Source organism: Neolamprologus multifasciatus, chromosome 14 (assembly GCF_963576455.1).
Source record: "Neolamprologus multifasciatus chromosome 14, fNeoMul1.2, whole genome shotgun sequence".
NCBI classification, from domain to species: domain Eukaryota; kingdom Metazoa; phylum Chordata; class Actinopteri; order Cichliformes; family Cichlidae; genus Neolamprologus; species Neolamprologus multifasciatus.
In genome coordinates this window covers 16,590,177-16,609,825 of record NC_140452.1, presented here as the reverse complement: position 1 = coordinate 16,609,825, position 19,649 = coordinate 16,590,177, and the positions used below count along the sequence as shown (strand labels likewise).

The window sequence follows — 19,649 nt, the reverse complement described above, 5'->3', positions numbered from 1 at the left end:
TTGTCAGTAATGTCAGAGATGAGTACGATCGAGTGTTATCTCTGGTGGGAGTGATAATTGCTAAAACTAGGCAAATCGTATGAAATATTTACTTCCTTTCATACATAAAACTTATGATGCTGATCATTACTGGATTAGTCAAGACAACTTGTAATATGTGAAACTAGCAGCCCGTCTTACTCACAGTTTGCTGCATACTTCCACATTCATACCAGTCTATGTCATATAAGCATACACTTTTGAGTCAAGTCCTCTTAATCATTTGACAGTTGACCTCTTAATTTCTGTTCAGTACCTTCTACCCACTCGCTTTTCCATCATTCCCACAGCTCAGTCTTTGTTTCTGGCCTTTTTGTTACCTAATGTAAAATTACAAGACCTACACAACCTCTCACAATTATGTTTGTTCCTCATGCCCAAAGCAATTTGTCTAGAAAATGAAACCATGCACACTGATCGGAGAGAAACACGACCTGCTTGGTAACATCTCTTAAATTAAATGTAATTGCTGGTTTGGCTTCACAGACAACAATTTTGCAGACCTTCTGACTAAGCAGGTGAAATAATGGGTGTCAATGTTAGTAGTAGTGTTCTTTTAGATTATGGTCTGCTGCAGGAAGCTATTAACCACACTGCCAAGGGGAAGTCATACTATAGTTATTGACAACACTTGCAATGTACTTCTAGCTCTCTGTCTATAACCAGATGATAAATGCAAAAAAGTCAGCTTAGCTCAAAGAAAAACACACATAGAGGAACAGGAAGTATTGTGACAAAGCTTGCATCACAGGCTCTGCGTTTCTACTGACCACAATAAAAAAAAAAACCAACTACTTTTGTTATGAGCTAGAGATGTTGGACTGCTGAATATTTTACTTTAGTTACTAAAACATTATCACATGCACACACGAATCATGTGATTCCATCATAATCACATACAGCTTTTAATAACTTTAAAAAGTTGGTAAGCAGAGTTTCATCTGTAAACAAGACATCACAGCACACACAGAGTTTTTGGCCTTCCGCCAAAAAAACCCACCAGAAATGTGATAGACATATTTCTCACTTCTCTTAACTGAAGCACTAATTTAGGGCCAGAACTATCAGGAATAGCCTCAGACTCCTTGCCTTAAGTACATGAGGACCAACTGTTGTTAGTTGTGTAGAAACCACCGGAGTTTCATATTTTAGGTCTGATATTTGACCAGGCGTGGGAAAAAGATGCCAAAGAAGGTAGCTGAATGACACATCACACGAACTTTCACTCCCAAACATCCAGCTCACTCTATGGCTCCTCTCGAACACCCAAATTGGGCATGAAATTATTTTTTTCAAGGGGCACACAAGTTTTGCAAATTTGATGAGACCTCCCAGTGAGCACTAAAACTGTAGTTATAGCTCATGGAGAGTGACCTGGTCTTTCTGGTTGAAAAACACTGGATGGCTGTTAACTAAAAGGGCTTTTGGATAAACTGCAGCGGCTGATGCCTGAGGAGAAACACTGAGGACAGTAAGTCGACACCTGACAGCCGAAGAGGCCCTCTACACAATGAACACAACAGCCTGACTGTGTGCTCTGACTATGAATATCTGAGTGTCTTTTCTTCTTGTCTGCTGGTTCAGATTTTGTAATTGTGCAAATCTGCTTGTCTGCAGGGGTCTTTGTGAGCGTTTGGCAGTTAGCATAGGCTCCGTGAAAAGTGTCATTCTGCACATGGTAGCCTGATCTCCAGAAAACGCCACCTGTTCAGCGTTTGTTGCCTAACCACTTAACTAGAATTACATAATTGCTGGAAGGAAAACAATCTGTGTTGACAAAATGCCAAGACAGTTAATTTTTGATTTGGTGCCAGCAAAGTTTAATCACTGTGTTTATTATTTTTGGCTTAGGCTCTTTAACCTGTATCTAACACCGTGTTCCTTCTTTGGAATGATCATACAGCTAATCCCAATTATTATCTCCCCATTTCAGCATTAATTTAAGACCTTTTCAATGATGATCTTCAATGCATTTTTTAAAATAACTACATTTCTATCAGACTATAGGTAGCTTTTGTTGATTTTACATTTCTAACAGTAGCTATGGGCATAAATGAAACCCCAAAAAATCTTCAGAAATTGCTCAAATTAAACCAACAGGAACAATACGGCCCATTGAATGGCACACTGGGTGTTTGAAAAGCAATTTAGAAAATGCAATTCAAAAACAACAGACAGAGGTTAATGTCAATAGTTTTTAAGCCGGTAATGTGAGCAGGGAATGCAAATCCTTAAATTTCCCTTAAAAATCTGCCACTGAGAGGCTCTTGAGCAAGCCATTTTCAGGAAGGTCCAGTAAGCTCTTAAGCTCTTTTCCTGATGCTGCCCTGCTTTACACTCATGCTTTTGCAGTTTCACTGTTTACTACTGTACGCTGTAAAATATAACCAGGGAAACTGGGGGCTCTGTGACCCGCTCATGGGCAACATTGCTGTAGCTGTTAAGGCTAAACAGAGGGTAACTCAATCACGTCTCCAGGGATCTGAGCTGGAAACTTCCCTCCAAGTGTTCTGCTTCTCTGACCTTTTGGGTCCGCTGTTGCAGCCGTAATCCAAAACGCCTTTAAGTTGGATTCAGTTGGCAAGGTTACAAAAAAAGTAAACATCAGCAAGCCACTGCGATCAGTACACAGTTTCAATGCACCTTGTGCAACAATCACAAGCTTTTATCTGCAGATTTGTATTTCTGGGCATGAATTTTCATGTGTACTAATGATGTCTTCCACTTTTAAAGGGCAAAAAGGTCCACGTGCGGAGGCTTCGTGGGGTTTTGCTGCTCACACAAGAAACCTCAGTCAAAGTGCTACAAGAATAACAAATCTTTCCATTTCATTTGTTTTTCATTTATTTTTAAAGTGTTATTAATTTCAAATATGTTACTGTTGGAAGCGGCTCAGACAATAAAAACAACTATGTCAGGGTCAGGCTATTAAAGACGACTCGTTTTGGTTGGGAATTAAAAATAACTTGATTGGGTTTAGAAAAAGATTGTGGTTTGGTAAAAACAAAACGTTTTTCATGACTTTTAAAGCTCAGTTTTCTTGTTAGCCTCAGTGACACATCTTGAAAAATCTAGGCAACATATGTGCTACGTGCACAAAATATACCACCTATTGAAAAATTTCAGTTTCAGAGTTGTGCCGTCACAAAACAACATGACAGTTTGTATTTATAAACACAAACAAATAGTTCTCATGACTATTTCACATTTTTCTATAAAACTGGGCAAGCAATTTAACAGCAGCCTGCTTAATTTCAAACCCATCATGGATGGCTTGGCTGGCCTCGGTGGACCAGATGATTTAAAGCCTAAGGCTGTTTATGACTGTATCTGGAGTGTTTCTAGGTGAAATGAATGCCAACGTGGGCATCAAAGGAGGGTGCCAGTTTTCGGGTAACATGTCTGGACAGCAAGTACTTGAATCTTTTTGCTTGTCCAGGGAAACACAAAAGCCTCGCTGTGCCCTGCAGTCGTGCACTGAAAGACATGTTGGCCTTTTTGTAAGAAAACACAGCTGTGCATGTGCACACAAGCACTCACCCGCACCCTCTATATGACTTCCTTCTCTCTCACACACATTAAAACCTTATGACTAGCCCCAAGCAAAAAAGTGTGCCCATTCCCACAGTTCAGCATTAACAAGAGCAATGCAACCTGTTTATTGTTTATTAAAACCTGTTTATTACACCTGTAATTAACTTTTGCTGTTGAGACTTTAAAATATTCTAAACTCAAGAGATAATCCCACGAAACCTTTTCTTCTAAAAACACAAATACAAGGCAATACAAAGTTAAAGAGGAGAAAAGATCCTGTGATTAAATAAAAATGTAAGATTCTATGAAAATTCTCACAGGCCGTTTGCAGATGCAGGTTTAGCAGGTTTGGTTAAGTCACCCGCATGTGGAAACAAGGAAACTACAGAGGGAGATGAACACTGGCACAGATGCAACTTCAAAACAGATCACGTTGATTTATTGGAACGTTTTAATAACACCTCATATAAGTTTAACAAAAATATTAGTGAAAATATTAATTTAAAGCTTTGTCATTTCCTTATTTAATTTAAATATAAGCCTACAGCAAGAAGGATTTGAATCCTGGCAGCTTGCTCCTGCATGTTCTGGCTTCTTTGTACTGGTCAAATACATGCATGATAGCCTGACTGGGGAAAAGTGCTATATCAGTGCGTTTTTGCTTCACATCGTTTTATTTCTGTACCCTTAGATTAAAGATGTAAAACTGTCACAATAAGATGAAGACTGAGCTCAGTAAGTTACAAAGAGATGTAAAATATTAACAACGCCCTTGAAAACAATTCAATTATCCATAGCACACAAAATAAGAGTGGAAGTAAAAAGCAAAATGTAATTTATTAATTTGCCCTGAAAGGTGACCCTAGAAATTATATGCTATTCATGTCGTCTACCGTAAACTGTTGACGTGCCTTCTGTCAGTGATTCTTTACTAAAATGTTCACAGCCTACAGAGAAGCATAATTCTGCCATTATGGATAAGAACATCACTGATATTCTGGTTTGGTTTGTTCAGGTTTGAAGTATTGTACAACTAGCAATTTTCTGATTAAAAAAAAAAAAAAAAATCACAAGACGATAAAATACAGAAGAGTAATTATAAGGACTTAAAGCAGTTAAAGAGTACAAAAAGCAGCAGGACTTTTTTTAACTTTGGGGTATGAAGGTGAAAAAGATGGAGGATATGTCAGGTATTAGGTCTGGTTTCGGTGACAGAGTCAGAAATATACACCGGGAGGCTAAAGGAAATGACAGGACTGAACAAGAGAAGAGAGCAAAGCAGAGAACAGAGAGTAAGAACATGTAAATTGTAGAGCGTGGCGTGAAAGCGCAGACTGTCATGTCATGTGTGATGTGACTGAATGATAAGTCAATGTGGTGTTGATGAAGACGAAGCCACAGCATGATAATATCATGCGCTGTGCATTTGTGATGGTCTCGGAGCCTTTTGCATGTGAGACTTTCCTGTCTTACATGCAGAACACACAAATACATGCACCAACATGTTCAACCACATGTGTGCTGCATTCAAAACTTCCATTTACTTTTATTTGTCTTTCTACCACCATCTGTAACTACCCTGTAATGAGATCTGGCATTCAACGTGAAGATCCGAAGCACAAACAACATTTTTAATTAATCAGTGTTGGAAACTGTTCTTGGGTGGGTTTAGAGTTCTGCATCAAATCCCAGCAGCCCCTACACCTACTGAGCAACATCACTGCTTGCGTTTATACTTGTGCGCTGGTGCAATCACAAGTGAAATAGGGCTAATCCTGTTGGACTTGGAGGTAATAAATATTAAACAACAGTTTTACTACAACACAGGAAGGAGAAAGACTTCAGAGGTGATGGAGCTAAACTATCAGAGCGATGAAAATGGGAAAATGGCATATGTCTATATTGGAAGAACGATAGCTTGTGCATTAGCTTTGTGAGAGATACTTACTGCCAATTACCTTGTGTTGAACTGTGATTATGCTTGTGCTAATCAACATATTGTGTTTGCACTGCATATTAACACCAAGCGGATCTAGTTGTAGGCAGCTGTTTTTGATTTGTGTCGGCATGTAGTTACTTTTCTAGGAAGGTGCACCAAGCACAATAATCAAGCATCATTCAGCAGATTTGAATGATGATTCTAGGGCTGTGCAAACTGATAACTTTTAATTTCAATTACAATTTTGGCTTGCTGTCAAATATGTTCTTATTGTTTTCTTGTAGAGCGACCGTTTTATTTCCAAGGAAACTCCATGCCAAGCTGCAGAACGTTAGGTTCAGTTAACATTTTCTTTCTAATGAAATTGTAATGAAAGAACAAAGAAATCCACTTTTGAAATTTCCATAACTCTTCTATTCTTCCAGAGTCTGTAAGTAATCCTGTCAATTATGATTTCAGTATTGATCAAAATAATTGTGACTGGGATTTTTTCTATAATCGAGCAAACCCGGGTGACTGTGAAGATGCAGTGAAGGCTGAAATATAAGTTATTGATGTCTGACCATTCATTTAGATAAAGGCCTTAAAACAGCTGCCAGGATGCACTGTCGAGATGTCTGCCAAGTGGCTAAACTTGCTTCCGGAAGGACGTCGCTATAAATCAAAATGGGATAAGGTCTGTAAGTTGAAGACACAAAGTCGGCGAGTGAACGTGTGTGTGTGTGTGTGTGTGTGTGTGTGTGTGTGTGTGTGTGTGTGTGTGTGTGTGTGTGTGTGTGTGTGTGTTAAAATGGACAGGAGAGGGTGAGGAATAATGGGAAGGTGGGGGTGGGGTGTGCAGAACCCCATGTTGTAGCCATGGTGAGGTTACTAAGACAAAAGGCTTGTGTTTGAGCAAGGACAGCAATCATTCTGGTTTATTCCCTGCAATGCTGAGTTCTCACCAGCTTTAATGCTACATATGCATTTCTACAAGGATCATTTTTGACAAGAGGAGACTGCATCAAGCATTTAACAGGCTCTATTATTAGTTTACTGCTCTGCTTCAGGAGAAATCGTTTTATGACTCTTGCAGTTATTAAAAAACAGGGGAAAGAATCCACCAGTGGCTCTCGCTTTTATTTGGTATCTCACAGTGTGGACAAAACAGATTCTCCTCAATGTGAAGACTGAGCGTCTTAATCTTTATTGTAACACAAGCCTCGATCTAACTTTAATGTTTTTGAATTTTTATTATTTGGATGTGGTGTAAATGTCCAAACCAGCTACAACAGGTTTGCATAAAAGTCAAAGAAGATTCTGCCACCTCTAAAAGTACTTCATCGTTCCAGCAAGCGGTATAAACAATAAACACCTAACTGCTACAATCCAGAATGAGTGGTGCAATAAATTATTGTAACTAGAGTGACCTAATCATACCTTTCATACATTCCATACTTTACATTACAGGAAAAACCACACTTTACTGATGTCAGTAGATCAACTCGCAAGGTCAGCGTGAACACCAAGAAAACCAGCTGATGCAGGCCAAGGGTTCTCAATGTTTTGATGACCAAGTGCCAGTCGATCCCTTACAGTGTCTGAAATGTTTCTGTTCAGAGAATGGTTTATGATTTTTAATCTTCTTCTAATTTTTAAACATTAGCAAGGAAGTATTTCTAGACACGTCTCGACAGAAAAGTACTTTAAGATGGCAAGAACAGAGAAAGTGATATTTAAAAGCAACACTCCGTTGGTTCTACATTGCTACATCAGTGTTTCCCACTGACTGTACTTAGATAATTTAATATGCTATAAAATGATATATAAACTGGGGCAATAAATGATGGAGCACTAGTCAGCTGCTTCTCCAGTTAGTTTCTTATCCAGTCTATGGACTCAAAGTCCATGGTCCTGGACTGCTGCTTGCAATCGTGGTACTCTGTGAACTTAGTGTAGTGTACTATCTTTCTATATGGTGCAGGTTCCAGATTACTGCCGGCAGCTGCAATCCAAGACAATGGACTTCAAATTTGTCTGAGCAATGGATCAGACAGTAAAGACAGCTCAGAGCAACGACATCCTTACAAGCCACCCAGCAGGGAAAGACTAGACTGGAGACACTAGCAAGTTCAATTTAGCATCCTCTTTTAAAATAAGAGCAAGAGGACTGAATAATTATCAATCAAAAAAATGCTACTAAAAATTAGGGCTACAACAATTCGTCAACATACTCGATGACGCGGAAGCAGAATTTTATTGTCGATGCGTCATATACTATACCACATAAATGTGTTTTTGTAACTGTAATATACTGCAGGAAGCTATGGTGGCTATTATCGCCCTTATTGTCTGCCAAGACTGCACTCAATACCAACAAAGAAGAATGTCTTGATGCATGATCAATGATCCAGGTAAGGAAATCCCAAACAGTTAATTCTGTTCATCGGGACAGACAGTGCAAAGCAGAGCTTTCCGAACACGACAGCACTACTGCAGTGCACAAGCATTTAAAAACGCAGCTGTTGTGTCAAAAAATGATCATCTGCTTAAAACTGATTTCCAATGTTTTCATTTGTTTTTTCTTTTTATGTGTCATGTCTTTACTTATATTGGTAAATAGACTTTGGTGAACATGATTTACAAAGTGATTATATATAAAATTTAAAAATTACCTGTTTTCCAAGTATCTTATGACTTTATGTGTTATTGTACCAACACTCAAGAGAGAGAGAGGGGGGGAGAGAGAGGTTTGCCCACAGGAAGAGGAGACAAGAGTTATTGAAATAATTGTTGAGTAATCGAAGAAAAATTGGCAGATTAGCCAACTACCAAAATGATCTTTGGCTGCAGTCCTGCTAATAATGCACTTGTTGTCAATTTATAGAGGCACTGCATCTAAGTCAAGTCTAATTCGCCCATTGAATGCTCGAAGATTTGTACACTTTCACAAGAATGCTGATTGTGAGCCTAACTTCAGGTCTTACACTGCCTAGATTCCAGTATATCATTCTCCACCAACTTTAGCATCATATATTTTAGCTCCTTTCACTGGAATGAGTCTGATCCTCTGATATATCCTGAGTCAGTTAGGTTAAAATTTGTCTATTACGTCTGAGTGTCCTGAGGATGGATGCTGTTAACGTTAACTTCCTTGGGATGTCAGGTGCTGTTTCACTAAGCAGGTTTCTCATCAGTAGCTACTGATACACGTCTGCAACCCTTCAAGTTTACATGTTTAAAAGCTGTTGTTTGTTAGCTACACTTCTAAAGGTCTTGCATTCTTATTGTTGTAGTGCAGCAGTCCAAATCTTCCACACGTTTGCAATAATTAGTTATTACCAATACCTACAATCCCTCTGTGAAATGTGGGAAACATTGTGTGTGCTTTATCATTCTTTGTCGTGTTCATGACCACAAATAAATGTTACCAAGGGCCACCACTGGCCTCGGGTCTGCACTTTGAGAACCCTGGATGCAGGAAAATTCAATGAGAGACACTACTGGTATTGGAAATATTTGCACCTATCTAAACAAAAGATATACAGGGCCTGAGGTATTGACAGCATACACTTTAAATAACCTTAAAAAGCAGGAAAGGAAGTATTCAGTGTTTTGTTAGCTGCACTAAGAGGAAGTGGTCTTTGTTAGACCTTCACATCCAAAAAGAGAGGCTGCTTTGAGCTGGGTGCCCTTGAGACAGAGGTGGGGATATTCTGCACAGCTGCTTAACTGATGTCATAGGACATTAGAGAGGTTCACAGTAATTACAAGAATATTTACAAACACTAAAAATTGAATCAAGAACACATAACTCAAACCCAGTCTGCCAAAATCCCACGCTGCCACAGATACAGAAGGCTATCAGCAGGATGGACCAGGCTAGCCTGACACAGCAGATTTCGCAATATTGAGCTGCCCACTGAGCTTTCTGTCGCGGTTTTATTAAAGTGGAAACTGGGCGGGCCAGACAGGGTGGAGGTGAGGGTTGGCTGGGTGGTCTTGCATCAGATGCATTAATTATTGATCAGCTGAGAGCTGAGAGCTGAGGGGGGGGGGGGGGGGGGGGTAAACATGCGCAATGAAAACACCGGTGGAGGTGAAAGTCTAATCTTCATATCTCCATCCTGGACAGCATGTGTGTCCAACTGCACCCTGTCCCAAATGAGCTAGGGGAGATTAGCGCGTCTACGTCGCCTTGCTTGATTGCAGCTGCTCTTTGCACATGGCAGACTAATCTCTGGGCCCGCGGGCTGACGGGGGTTATTATGACCAGCTCCTTGAAAAGCATAATAAAAACCTAAGTGCAACCTCTCACAGACAGACGCCTATGGTTTTTAATTATCTACTTACATGGTCCGGGTTCCGCTCGTTCCCAGGCAGTGCTGTGCGTAAAGACATTTTTTGTCCCTGAGTGAGCTTCGCCGTCCAGGAGAGGAAAAAAAAGTCTGGGTTGTGTTCACACCGGGTGAAAAAGAAAGAAAGAAAGAAATGCCACCCCACACTAGCCTGGCTGTATGTAGATAGAGGGGAAAAGGCTTCACTTCTCATAAAATCCTCATTGTCACAGTCCGCGAAGGCAGCACAGATCACCAAGACAGTGATCCAGCTTAAACTGATGCTTTAAAAAAACGGAACCGGTTGGCTACATCCACTTCATGTCTTTATGGTGTTTCTGCCTCATCTGAAGAAGGAAAACCAACACTGAACCCCCACTTAGCGCTTCGCTTTCCCCCAAATCCCCACCCAGACGCTATCCTCTCATGTCTGTTGACACGCTGCTGGATAGTTAACAAAACAGCCCCTGTGGTCACCGGTTTACCTCCGCCTGCATCGTCTTCTGCTGAGAAAGGAGGAAAGCGCGCACCGCCGGTGGAAAACACAGCAACCAATAGGGGCTGATAAGAGGAAACAGAGGCTAGGACTCAGTGTCCCTCTGGCCACCACGGGTTGAATTCAGAAGAAAAAAAGCAGGGGACTTTGTGTGTTCCTGTTAGCTTGCTGAATAATTCTGGGGGACAGTCCACGAAGACGCAGTCAGTTTAAAAGGAAGCAGGAACCGGCTGAGGCAGCACTTATGGACGCCGGGAGACGTTCAGGGCCCGGGTAAATAAATCAATGTATTGAAGAGAGCAGGCGGACGTGCAGCCTCCCAGTGTGTGAGTCCTATGGTTGGTTCTTCCTCTCTGTCCAGTCCGCCCTTGGCTCCTCTCCTCTCCTCTTTGATTTGGTTAAAAGTGCTGCAGCGGTAATTGAAGAAATCGCCGGCGTGTGAGGGCGAAGATACGTCTCCGCCGGGTCACGAACACACCATCTGTTTTCTAAGAAAGACGAGAGAAGAGCGGACCTCTCCCCCAGTTCTCCTCCCGAAAAACAGTGACAAGAGAAAGAGTGGGGAACGTCAACGGTAGGCAGTAGTGATGGGTCGTTCGCGAACGACATGGCTCTTAGAGCCGGGTCTTTGAAGTGAACGATGCGAGCCGGCTCCTTATTGGGAGCCGTGAGGTTTTTTTTGTTTTTTGTTTTTTTTTCTCTCTCTCTCCCTCTCTCTCGCCCTTTTTTCCGCTAAACTCCGCATGCGCGGCCTGTACTTTCCGCTGGGCAGAGGGGGGAGGGGCGTTAGTTACACTGGCAGTAGCACAGGAACAGAGCCAGAGAGAAAGAGAGCGAGGGACAACAATGTCACATTAGAAAGGTATAGTAACCATCCACTATTTTCAGTTGCAGATGATAAAGGATTCAGAAATCATGCAGGCCCATATGACAGAGAATGTGCATCTTCTTTTTGTTTTAATATTTTAATTTATATTTAATTGTGTTGTGGTTTGCAGTGTTTTGTGTTGTTTCACGTTAAATTTGTTTAAAAGGAAAAAGCTGAAAATTTAAATAGTTAAAAGTTTAAAATGTAAATTGTTGTTTTTTGTATTATATGATTTATTTATTACATTTTATGTGGAGTGAATAAATAAAGTATATTTATGGTGGACCTTAGAGATAAAGCACGTACAAACTCCAAAACACGTACAAACTCCTAAGCATGTACAAACTCCAAAACGCGTAAAAACTCCAAAACACGTAAAAACTCAGAAGCACGTACAAACTCAGAAGCACGTACAAACTCCAAAACACGTACAAAAGACATCAGAAGTGCTCCAGGTTTCTAGGGCGCAGTGTTACCTTACCTAGTGGCTACACAAGCCAGGAAGTATCAACAACCGGATTTGGTGTGTGGTAGTAACAGGTAAATGAACTTTTTTTTTAAATTATTTGAATAAATATGAGTGCTTGTCTATAAATACACAAACAATACACACATGCTTTCAATTGTGTAATTTAAGTGATCTGGGTAGCTCTGTTTTGGAAGTTCAGTAAACGCTAGAAATGTGTTTTGGAGTTTGTACATGCTTTTTGGAGTTTTTATATGCTTTAGAGTTTGTACGTGCTTTGTCTCTAGGGGCCATATATAAACACATATAAATAAAACCACTTTTTTTACATTAGTAATTCCTTTAATGCATAATTTTATATTATTGTTAATGATTAAATAATTAAAGCAACAAACAACCTGAAGAGCCGGTTCGGAGCCGAAAGAGCCGGGTCTTTTTAGTGAGTCGAGCCGAAAGAGCCGGATCTCTAAAAAGAGCCGGAAATCCCATCACTAGTAGGCAGGGCTGCTGCCTTCCACGCACGCGCACACAGACACGCGCTATTCTCTCATCTGTCGAGCTGCCTTCAAGTACCCCGCAAAAAAATCTGTCTTCCGGCAATCTATCAGAGCCCGGAAAATAAAGATACTTGTAGACCCATGGTAAACTTTCCAGGATGAAGAAAAGCTATCAGCAGGATTTAAGGAAACAGCTGCTATGACTTTATGTCCCATACAGATATATACTGTGTTAATAAAGGTTGATTAAAAAGGCCTGGAAAGTGTCTTTTATCTGCATTCCTTGTAATGACCAGCAGGTGACAACCCTTACCTCAGTGAACCCTTTCCTGGTGCGTTTATGGGCTCCGTCGCTATTTTCATCTCATATTGCATAGAAAATTAAAAGGTTTGGCCATTCTGTGTTTCACATAGGCCCATGACTAACGACTCACTGATAGTGGAGTTTTACAATCAGGTTCACCACTTACATATCACATCCAGTTTCAAAACACTAAGATGGCAGTGGTGAAAATGCTTAGCTCTGGGCTTTATAAACCAGTGGGTGACTTCATAATGCGTAGATACATCCTTTATAGCATCTTACAAAATGAAAAATAAATAAATAAAAGTTCCACCATTTAAGTTTGAAACAGAGCTACGCAAAATGTAAGAGAAACTCTTAAAAGTAACTCCTGAGCTAAGAAATGACATCTTTAAGTATATATAATCTAAACCTTCAAAACAAAAGAGAAGTCAAAAAGAAATGTAAAAGTTCTTTAAATTCTTTAAAGCAATATAATATGATATTAACTAATAAGTGTGAGGTGGGAAATTAAGCAGGTTTCTGGCTGAAAACCTCTCTTTGTTATGGAAGCAGCAGGCAAGACATGAGGTGTTTTAAATGTAACAAGTAAAATCTTAAAATCAATTCTAAAAAAAAAAAAGGCAGCCATAGAAGAATAATTAAAACTGCTGATGACTGTGGAAGAGTCATTATCGGTACTTCTGCTCATTTATACTAGAACATGGTGCAGCAATTCAATCAGGCAAGTCATTATGAAAAGAGAAATATTTACAGTGCTAAGCCCCTTGAAGAAATGGAGGCAGGGCTAAAAACTGAAAGTCAAAAGAATTTCAGCACACCTGTGAAACACCGCCCCCCTGGTGGTGGAAGATCGGGTTAAATTTTATAGATAGTATTTACAAAAAGTACCTTTAAAAATCACATTTATTAGATAACCACAAGTACATTTAAAGTACGTTTTAACATTTTTAAAATTACACACAACATACAAAGGGCTGTTTTATGTGCATGGCCCACAGGACACACTATCTAACTAATGACTATAAATCAATATGTGAGTGAATTTGTTGCATTTCCAAGCCTTTCAATGTGAGGCACACAATGTGTGTTTTGTTTGGCCACACGTGAGAGGACACTGGTTGATTTGTTGTTTTCTTAAATATCTAAATCTGCCAGCCAGCCTCTGTGAGGCAGAGGGAAACACTTGAGAAAGGACTGTGAAAAATAAATAGGGATAAGGCAAAGTTTAATCCGCTAGCCTGTAGTTTTCCAAAAGCCAGAGCTTTGCAGAAACTGGACCCTAAAGCTGGACCCTAAATTTTGGGGACCATGTCGAGGATACGGCTTCTAAAAAGTCATTGAACCACATTATGGTGACTGACCTCTGATAAATTGAGGTCACCATCCTATACACTAGTCCTGACCTATTATGCCCCTTTCTGGCTGTAAATGAGAGCTCGAATAATACACCAGCCTTATTTCTGTGGTTGCTTGAAATTTGAAGACACTCATCATGCAGGCTGAAATATTCACCCAGATAAGTTAAGCTGTGTTTCATGTGCACGCAAAGCTAAAACAAAACACCACGTTTCCAACAGCATCAGAACACAACACCCTTCCCCCCCAGTGTGCATGAAGGCACAATTACTCCATTCATACAGACATGCTTGTGTGTGTGTGTGTGTGTGTGTGTGTGTGTGTGTGTGTGTGAGAGAGAGAGAGAGAGAGAGAGAGAGACAGAGACAGAGAGAGAAGGCTAATATTACCAGAAATCTGTTTCTGCTTTTGCTGAAAATCACAAAGGAAGTAACATTTGTTGATAATTTAAAGTATGAATTAAACAGCAGGTCTGCTCATTGTTAAAAACAAGTAAAAAATAACAATGGAAAGGAACAGCTGCTGCACGTCTCCTGTGATATTTTTGCTGTTATTGATTAACAGACAAGAACTATTAGCAAATAATACTGTTTAATACTAAACCTGAAAACATGCCCCCTTTAAGAGCTCATTGAAAGATAATCAAAACCCCAGGAAATCAAATATTATCACTTTCTATGTTATCCTCTACATAATCAAGCTGCAGTGCACTACAGCATTATATTGATTCATTACTGGTTTTGAGGGCATTTTCTACCCCACAGTGGAGGCTTTGAATTGTACTGCAGACCTTTTATTGCCATCCGTATGATGTAAAGATGTCATATATGCACAAATAGTAGACAAAACTTTGAATGGGAGATCTGAGGAGTTTTTATGCTTAGAGCCAGAGGTAAGCACGCCATGATACCTCCAGTATAAACCAAAGCATCTAAACCTCTTGGCTCACACATGGTCATCGCCCAGCACACTTCTGATCACACGTAGAGAGAGAAGCCCATCTCATGCTTCTCTACATTGAACCCCAATGATCACCAGTACACTGTTTTGTTTTTGTAAAATTTAAATTCACACGTTTTATCTCGTATCACGCTGATTCAATCAAAGCGTCTTTACCTCCACTGTGAATTGTCTCTACCGCCGCAGAGATAATGAGGAAAGATTTGCAAAGAGAGGCATCTGCAGCAGAATTCAAACCCACTTTTATGGAAGCTTGCAAATTAAATATGAAAACAGATATATGCACCAAACAATATAATTCAGGATTTAATGAGCTCATCTGCCCAGGAGCGGGATGTGTGCAGTTTAAAGCCGGTTACCGCTGTTTGTTTTTGCTAAGCAGATTTATTGCTGCCGTGTGTTCACAGAAAGAGCCCAAACACTTTTTTTTCTAAAGCTAATGCAGACTAAGTCCTGCAGCAAAGCCTGCATTCATGAAGGTTGTAAAGTTCAGTTTTTGGTAAAGCCGTTTAAGGGAGTACTCTTTTCTCTACTTTAACACTTTAATCTCTACTATGATCTTTGTGTTGTAGCGGGTGTGGATGGGATTGGACTGAGAGTATTATTTTTCTATTTTGATTTAATTTTTTTGTTGATCTTTGTATACTTTAATCGGGAGTTTTCTGAATAGTCTAATAGAAGCGCCGACTAAAGCTTGTGGTGTAATTTGTCATTCTTTTGAACACTCCTCCATTAAACTACATTAGTTATTACTCTAATTTAAGACAGTTAAGACTATCTTTATCTCCCAAGGTGTCACGTGTTTATATTTTGAATTAGAAGCACAAACCTTACCTGGACTGATCTGGACCTGTTGGAGCGAACCCAGGGCCTCATCCTTCCTCAGCACTGCTCCTTCCTGGTTGAGACTGAGCGCTTCAGTGACCTGAGCCCCTGCAGACTGAGGGCCTGATACTGTAAGGGAAAGGTGAGCAGCACACAGGGACATTCACTGGCATTCCTCGGAGAACAGAGGCAGAGCTGCTGCTGCTGCTGCTGCAACTGCACGCGAATCGATGCTGGAAAGAACAACCAGAGCAGCAGTCCGTATTTCCATGGAGAGCCTGTACTCAACGCAATGTCACAGAGTATACCGGCAGCATTAGTGTTACTGCTCGGTCAGCTGTGCATAAACCTATTAGAGCAAAAAAAGACAAAAACAAAAGTGAATGTGGAATTGTCGATATATCTAATGGGCTACGGAAAAGGTGGCGGTGGCGGTGGGTGAATGTGTTTCTGTGTGGCGTGATGGGCTTGTTTGTGTGTGTGGATAACAGCTAGTGATTTGTGCTGCTCTGAGCGCGTCAGCAGGGATCAATACAGGCGGTGACTCATGCTCGCCCCGAGGGCATCAGAACTATCACAACATCACTCATAACCCAATTGTTTCTCAGTCTTTAACCTACTTCTTATCTTAATCCAAAAAACCAGTAGATAACCCCCAAGATTTGGAGTCTAGGGTCTAAAGCAAGAAAAAAGACAGAAGGACAAGATAGAAGCACAGTTCTGCAGTCATACAGGCTTCTTTTTGATCCCAAAGGTTAAAGGTGAAATTTCTCATGTTTATGTGATCACAGTATGATGTCCTTTGAGGAGCACTTTGCAGGAATTCCTTCTGCAGGTGAAGATTTATGTGCTTCTTCTTTTTCTTCTTTTGGCTGCTTCCTTTAGGGCAGAGGTGGGCAACTCCAGGCCTCGAGGGCCGGTGTCCCTGCAGGTTTTAGGTTTTTTGAACCAACACAGCTGATTTAAATGGCTAAATTAGCTCCTCAACATGTCCTGAAGTTCTCCAGAGGCCTGGTAACGAACTAATCATGTGATTCAGGTGTGTTGACCCAAGGTGAGATCTAAAACCTGCAGGACACCGGCCCTCGAGGCCTGGAATTGCCCACCCCTGCTTTAGGAGTTGTCACAGTGGATTATCTATGAACCTCCTTTGAGGTCTTCCTCTTTTCCTCCTGCGATGCAGCTTCATCTTCAACATCCTTTGTCCCATAAATCTCCAAACTTCCTCTGCACATGTCAAAACCATTTCAGCCTCACCTCTCTAACCTTGTCTCCAGCCTCTCAGCCTGAACTGTCCCTCTGATGTACTCATTTCTAATCCCGTCCCGCTCACTCCCAATAAAACATTAGCAATTTCATCTGCAGCTCGACCTCCTGTGTTTTTGTCTCCAAATCACACATCATAGCAGGTCTCATTACCATCTTCTCCTTCACTCTTGCTGCTATCCTTGTCACAAATCACCCCTGACACTCGTCTCCACTCACTCCACCCTCTTGATCACCTCTCTTGTGCATTGCTCATTGCTTTGGATGGTTGACTCCAGGTTTTTAAACTCCTTTAACTTTCTACACTATCTGTGCTCCTTGCATCTCCAACTTCTTCTCAGTCACACATGTATTCTGTCCTGCTTCTACCAACTTTCATTTCTCCTCCCCTCAGAGCATACCTCCACCTCCCCAAACTCTCTTCCACCTGCTCCCTACTCTCACTAAAATGTGATCTGCAAACATCATAGTCAGGACTTTTCTAAGATTAAAAATCAATCAATCAATCAACCAATAAATCAATTAACCAATCAACCAATCAATCAATCAAGCAAGCAAGCAATCAAACTTTAAGGCAAAACAGTGTGGAGTTCTTTCTGCAAACCTAAGACTCATTTATACTGAGTGCAAACATACACTTTTAAATTAGTGAAAACTGTTTTACTAAATTTGATTATTGTTTTAAAAGAATCCCTAAAATTCACATTGTAACATATATAATGTATATCATGTAATAACTAGAGGTGGGAATCACCATACATCCCTCGATACGATATTATCACAATACTTAACGCACGATACGATATTATTGCAATTTTTAAAAATATTTTGCGATATTCAGATTCTGTACATAAAGGTAAAGTTTATCAATATTCATTTTATCTAATAACAAAGTCTCACACTCAGTCTTTCTCTCATTTCAGTCAGTTTTATTGTTGACAAACTGAACGGTTTGTATTACAGTCAAGTCCAACTTAACTGAATCAACCATCTGGTACAATTATAGCTATTCTGAACTATGCAATTTATGAAAACTATGCAGCCCATTCAGCAACTGAAGAATTTGAAAGTAAATTAAAACAAAATATAATTTTACACTAAATAAAAAAGTTTTAAACTTAATTAAAATAAAACATGTCTTAAATTAAAATAAGTAAACTCTAAAGTCAGAGCATGTTCCAGTCCACAAAAACCTTTTTGTAACAAAATATCGATTTCTGCTGTCCCTGTATCGATACATTATTAGCAAACAAAATATCACGATACTACACAGTATCGATTTTTCCCCCACCCCTAGTAATAACATGTATTATATAATATGTATATTATAATATAAATATTTGTTCCTGAGGTGTATTGACAGACTGTACAAAAAGAGAATATTAACAAATGATCATTAATCAGTATATTTTAAAAACTGTGAAACTGGGAGGTGTGATTTCTCCCATGTGTGATATGAAAAATATTCAGCCTTCTTTAAATCAGCGTATAAACATTACTGAATAAAAGATTTTCCTAAACCTGGAGGCGTTCAAAAAAGAGAAGAACCCAAACATGAGAAGCAAAACACAAACAGACTCTCCTTATCTCCTCTTTGGTAGGAAGCCAGCTGTAACAAGTTGTTTCTCTGCCAATCCCCCACACTTCCTCCCACGATACCCTGGACTGTAATCTGGAAGGGATTACAGCCAGTCTGACCTACTGTACAGCCCTGTGGCTGCTCAGGCAGTCAGTGCAGCACGGAGCTCATAGCCAGCTGCTAAATGTGCACACTGACGTCATTTACATGGATTTAAAAGGAGGCACCAATGAAACAATGAAAAGCAGCCACCAGGGAACAACACTGGTCTTTCTCAGTAAATTCACAGAAAGAGTAGTTTTTGACAAGCAGTCACGACAGGCTGAATGTTCTTGTGTGTGAAATGAAAAAAAAAAAAACCCCAAACAAACCCTGATGATGTAGCTAATGAAGCCCGCTTTCTGCTTTCCCAGAGGGTTAAACAGTTCAAATGTGTTGTGTAGTCTTTGTTTGCAATTAAACCTAAAAGTTAAAGATAAAATGCTGGAAACGTATGAAAGAATTAAACAGAAAGACACCTCTTGACTCATTTAGGAAAATAACTGAAAATAAAGTTCCCCTTAAAAAGGCGAAAGAGAACTGAAAAGGAACTTTGGACCTACTCTGCAACACTGAGGACAAATGAGTGCCATCCAAGGAGCTCCATGGTTTTATCTGGACTATAATATTAGTTTGTAGCGCCACCTCTTGGCAAAGAGGTGAACATAACAACAACAAAGCCGAACATCTTGAGGATGGTGCAGTTTGCAGCTTTCTTCTAAGTCTCATTGCTCTGTGACGTCCTGCCAGGATAGACAGTTAAAAAAAAATTAAATCTATTCATGAACAGATTAGATTACAGCACAGTTATAGTAAGGCCCAGCAGAGCAACGTGAACATCGGCTTAAATTACTAAATATTGTAATTATTTGTGGGATACCACATCAAAATTGCAATATGCTACACACAAATCTATTCATGAACAGTTAAACTGGATCAGTGAGGGATTATTAATTAATATGACTTAAGACTAAGAGATACAGTTTGGAATTGATCTCAGATCTTTTTGGGTTTAATAAAGATGAAACTTAAAAGAAACCACAAAGGTGACATTACTACACGGATCTCACAAATCCTCTGTTAGCGTTAGGCAATAATGATTTCTCAGAGATGCCACTTCATTGCTTTGAGGTGTTTATTCATCTTAAAAAAAATCTGATTG

At 39.9% G+C, this 19,649-nt stretch overlaps 1 protein-coding gene across 7 annotated transcripts in view; it reads right to left on the bottom strand.

Annotated features, from left to right (window-relative positions):
* mark4b (MAP/microtubule affinity-regulating kinase 4b) overlaps positions 1-15,881 on the bottom strand; it is a 59,586-nt gene extending 43,705 nt beyond the window's left edge. For 6 of the 7 annotated variants that reach the window (XR_014877822.1, XM_085183868.1, XM_085183869.1 and 3 more), the window contains exon 1: positions 9,845-10,900. Coding sequence is in view for 6 of the 7 variants with exons in the window: in XM_085183868.1 (XP_085039994.1) it covers positions 9,845-10,042 (198 nt within the window). In the remaining variant the exon portion in view is untranslated. Of the gene's footprint in view, positions 1-9,844; positions 10,901-15,612 lie in introns of those variants that run through there. The other variant, XM_085183870.1, reaches the window with a different exon arrangement.
* Between the last annotated feature and the right edge of the window lie 3,768 nt (positions 15,882-19,649).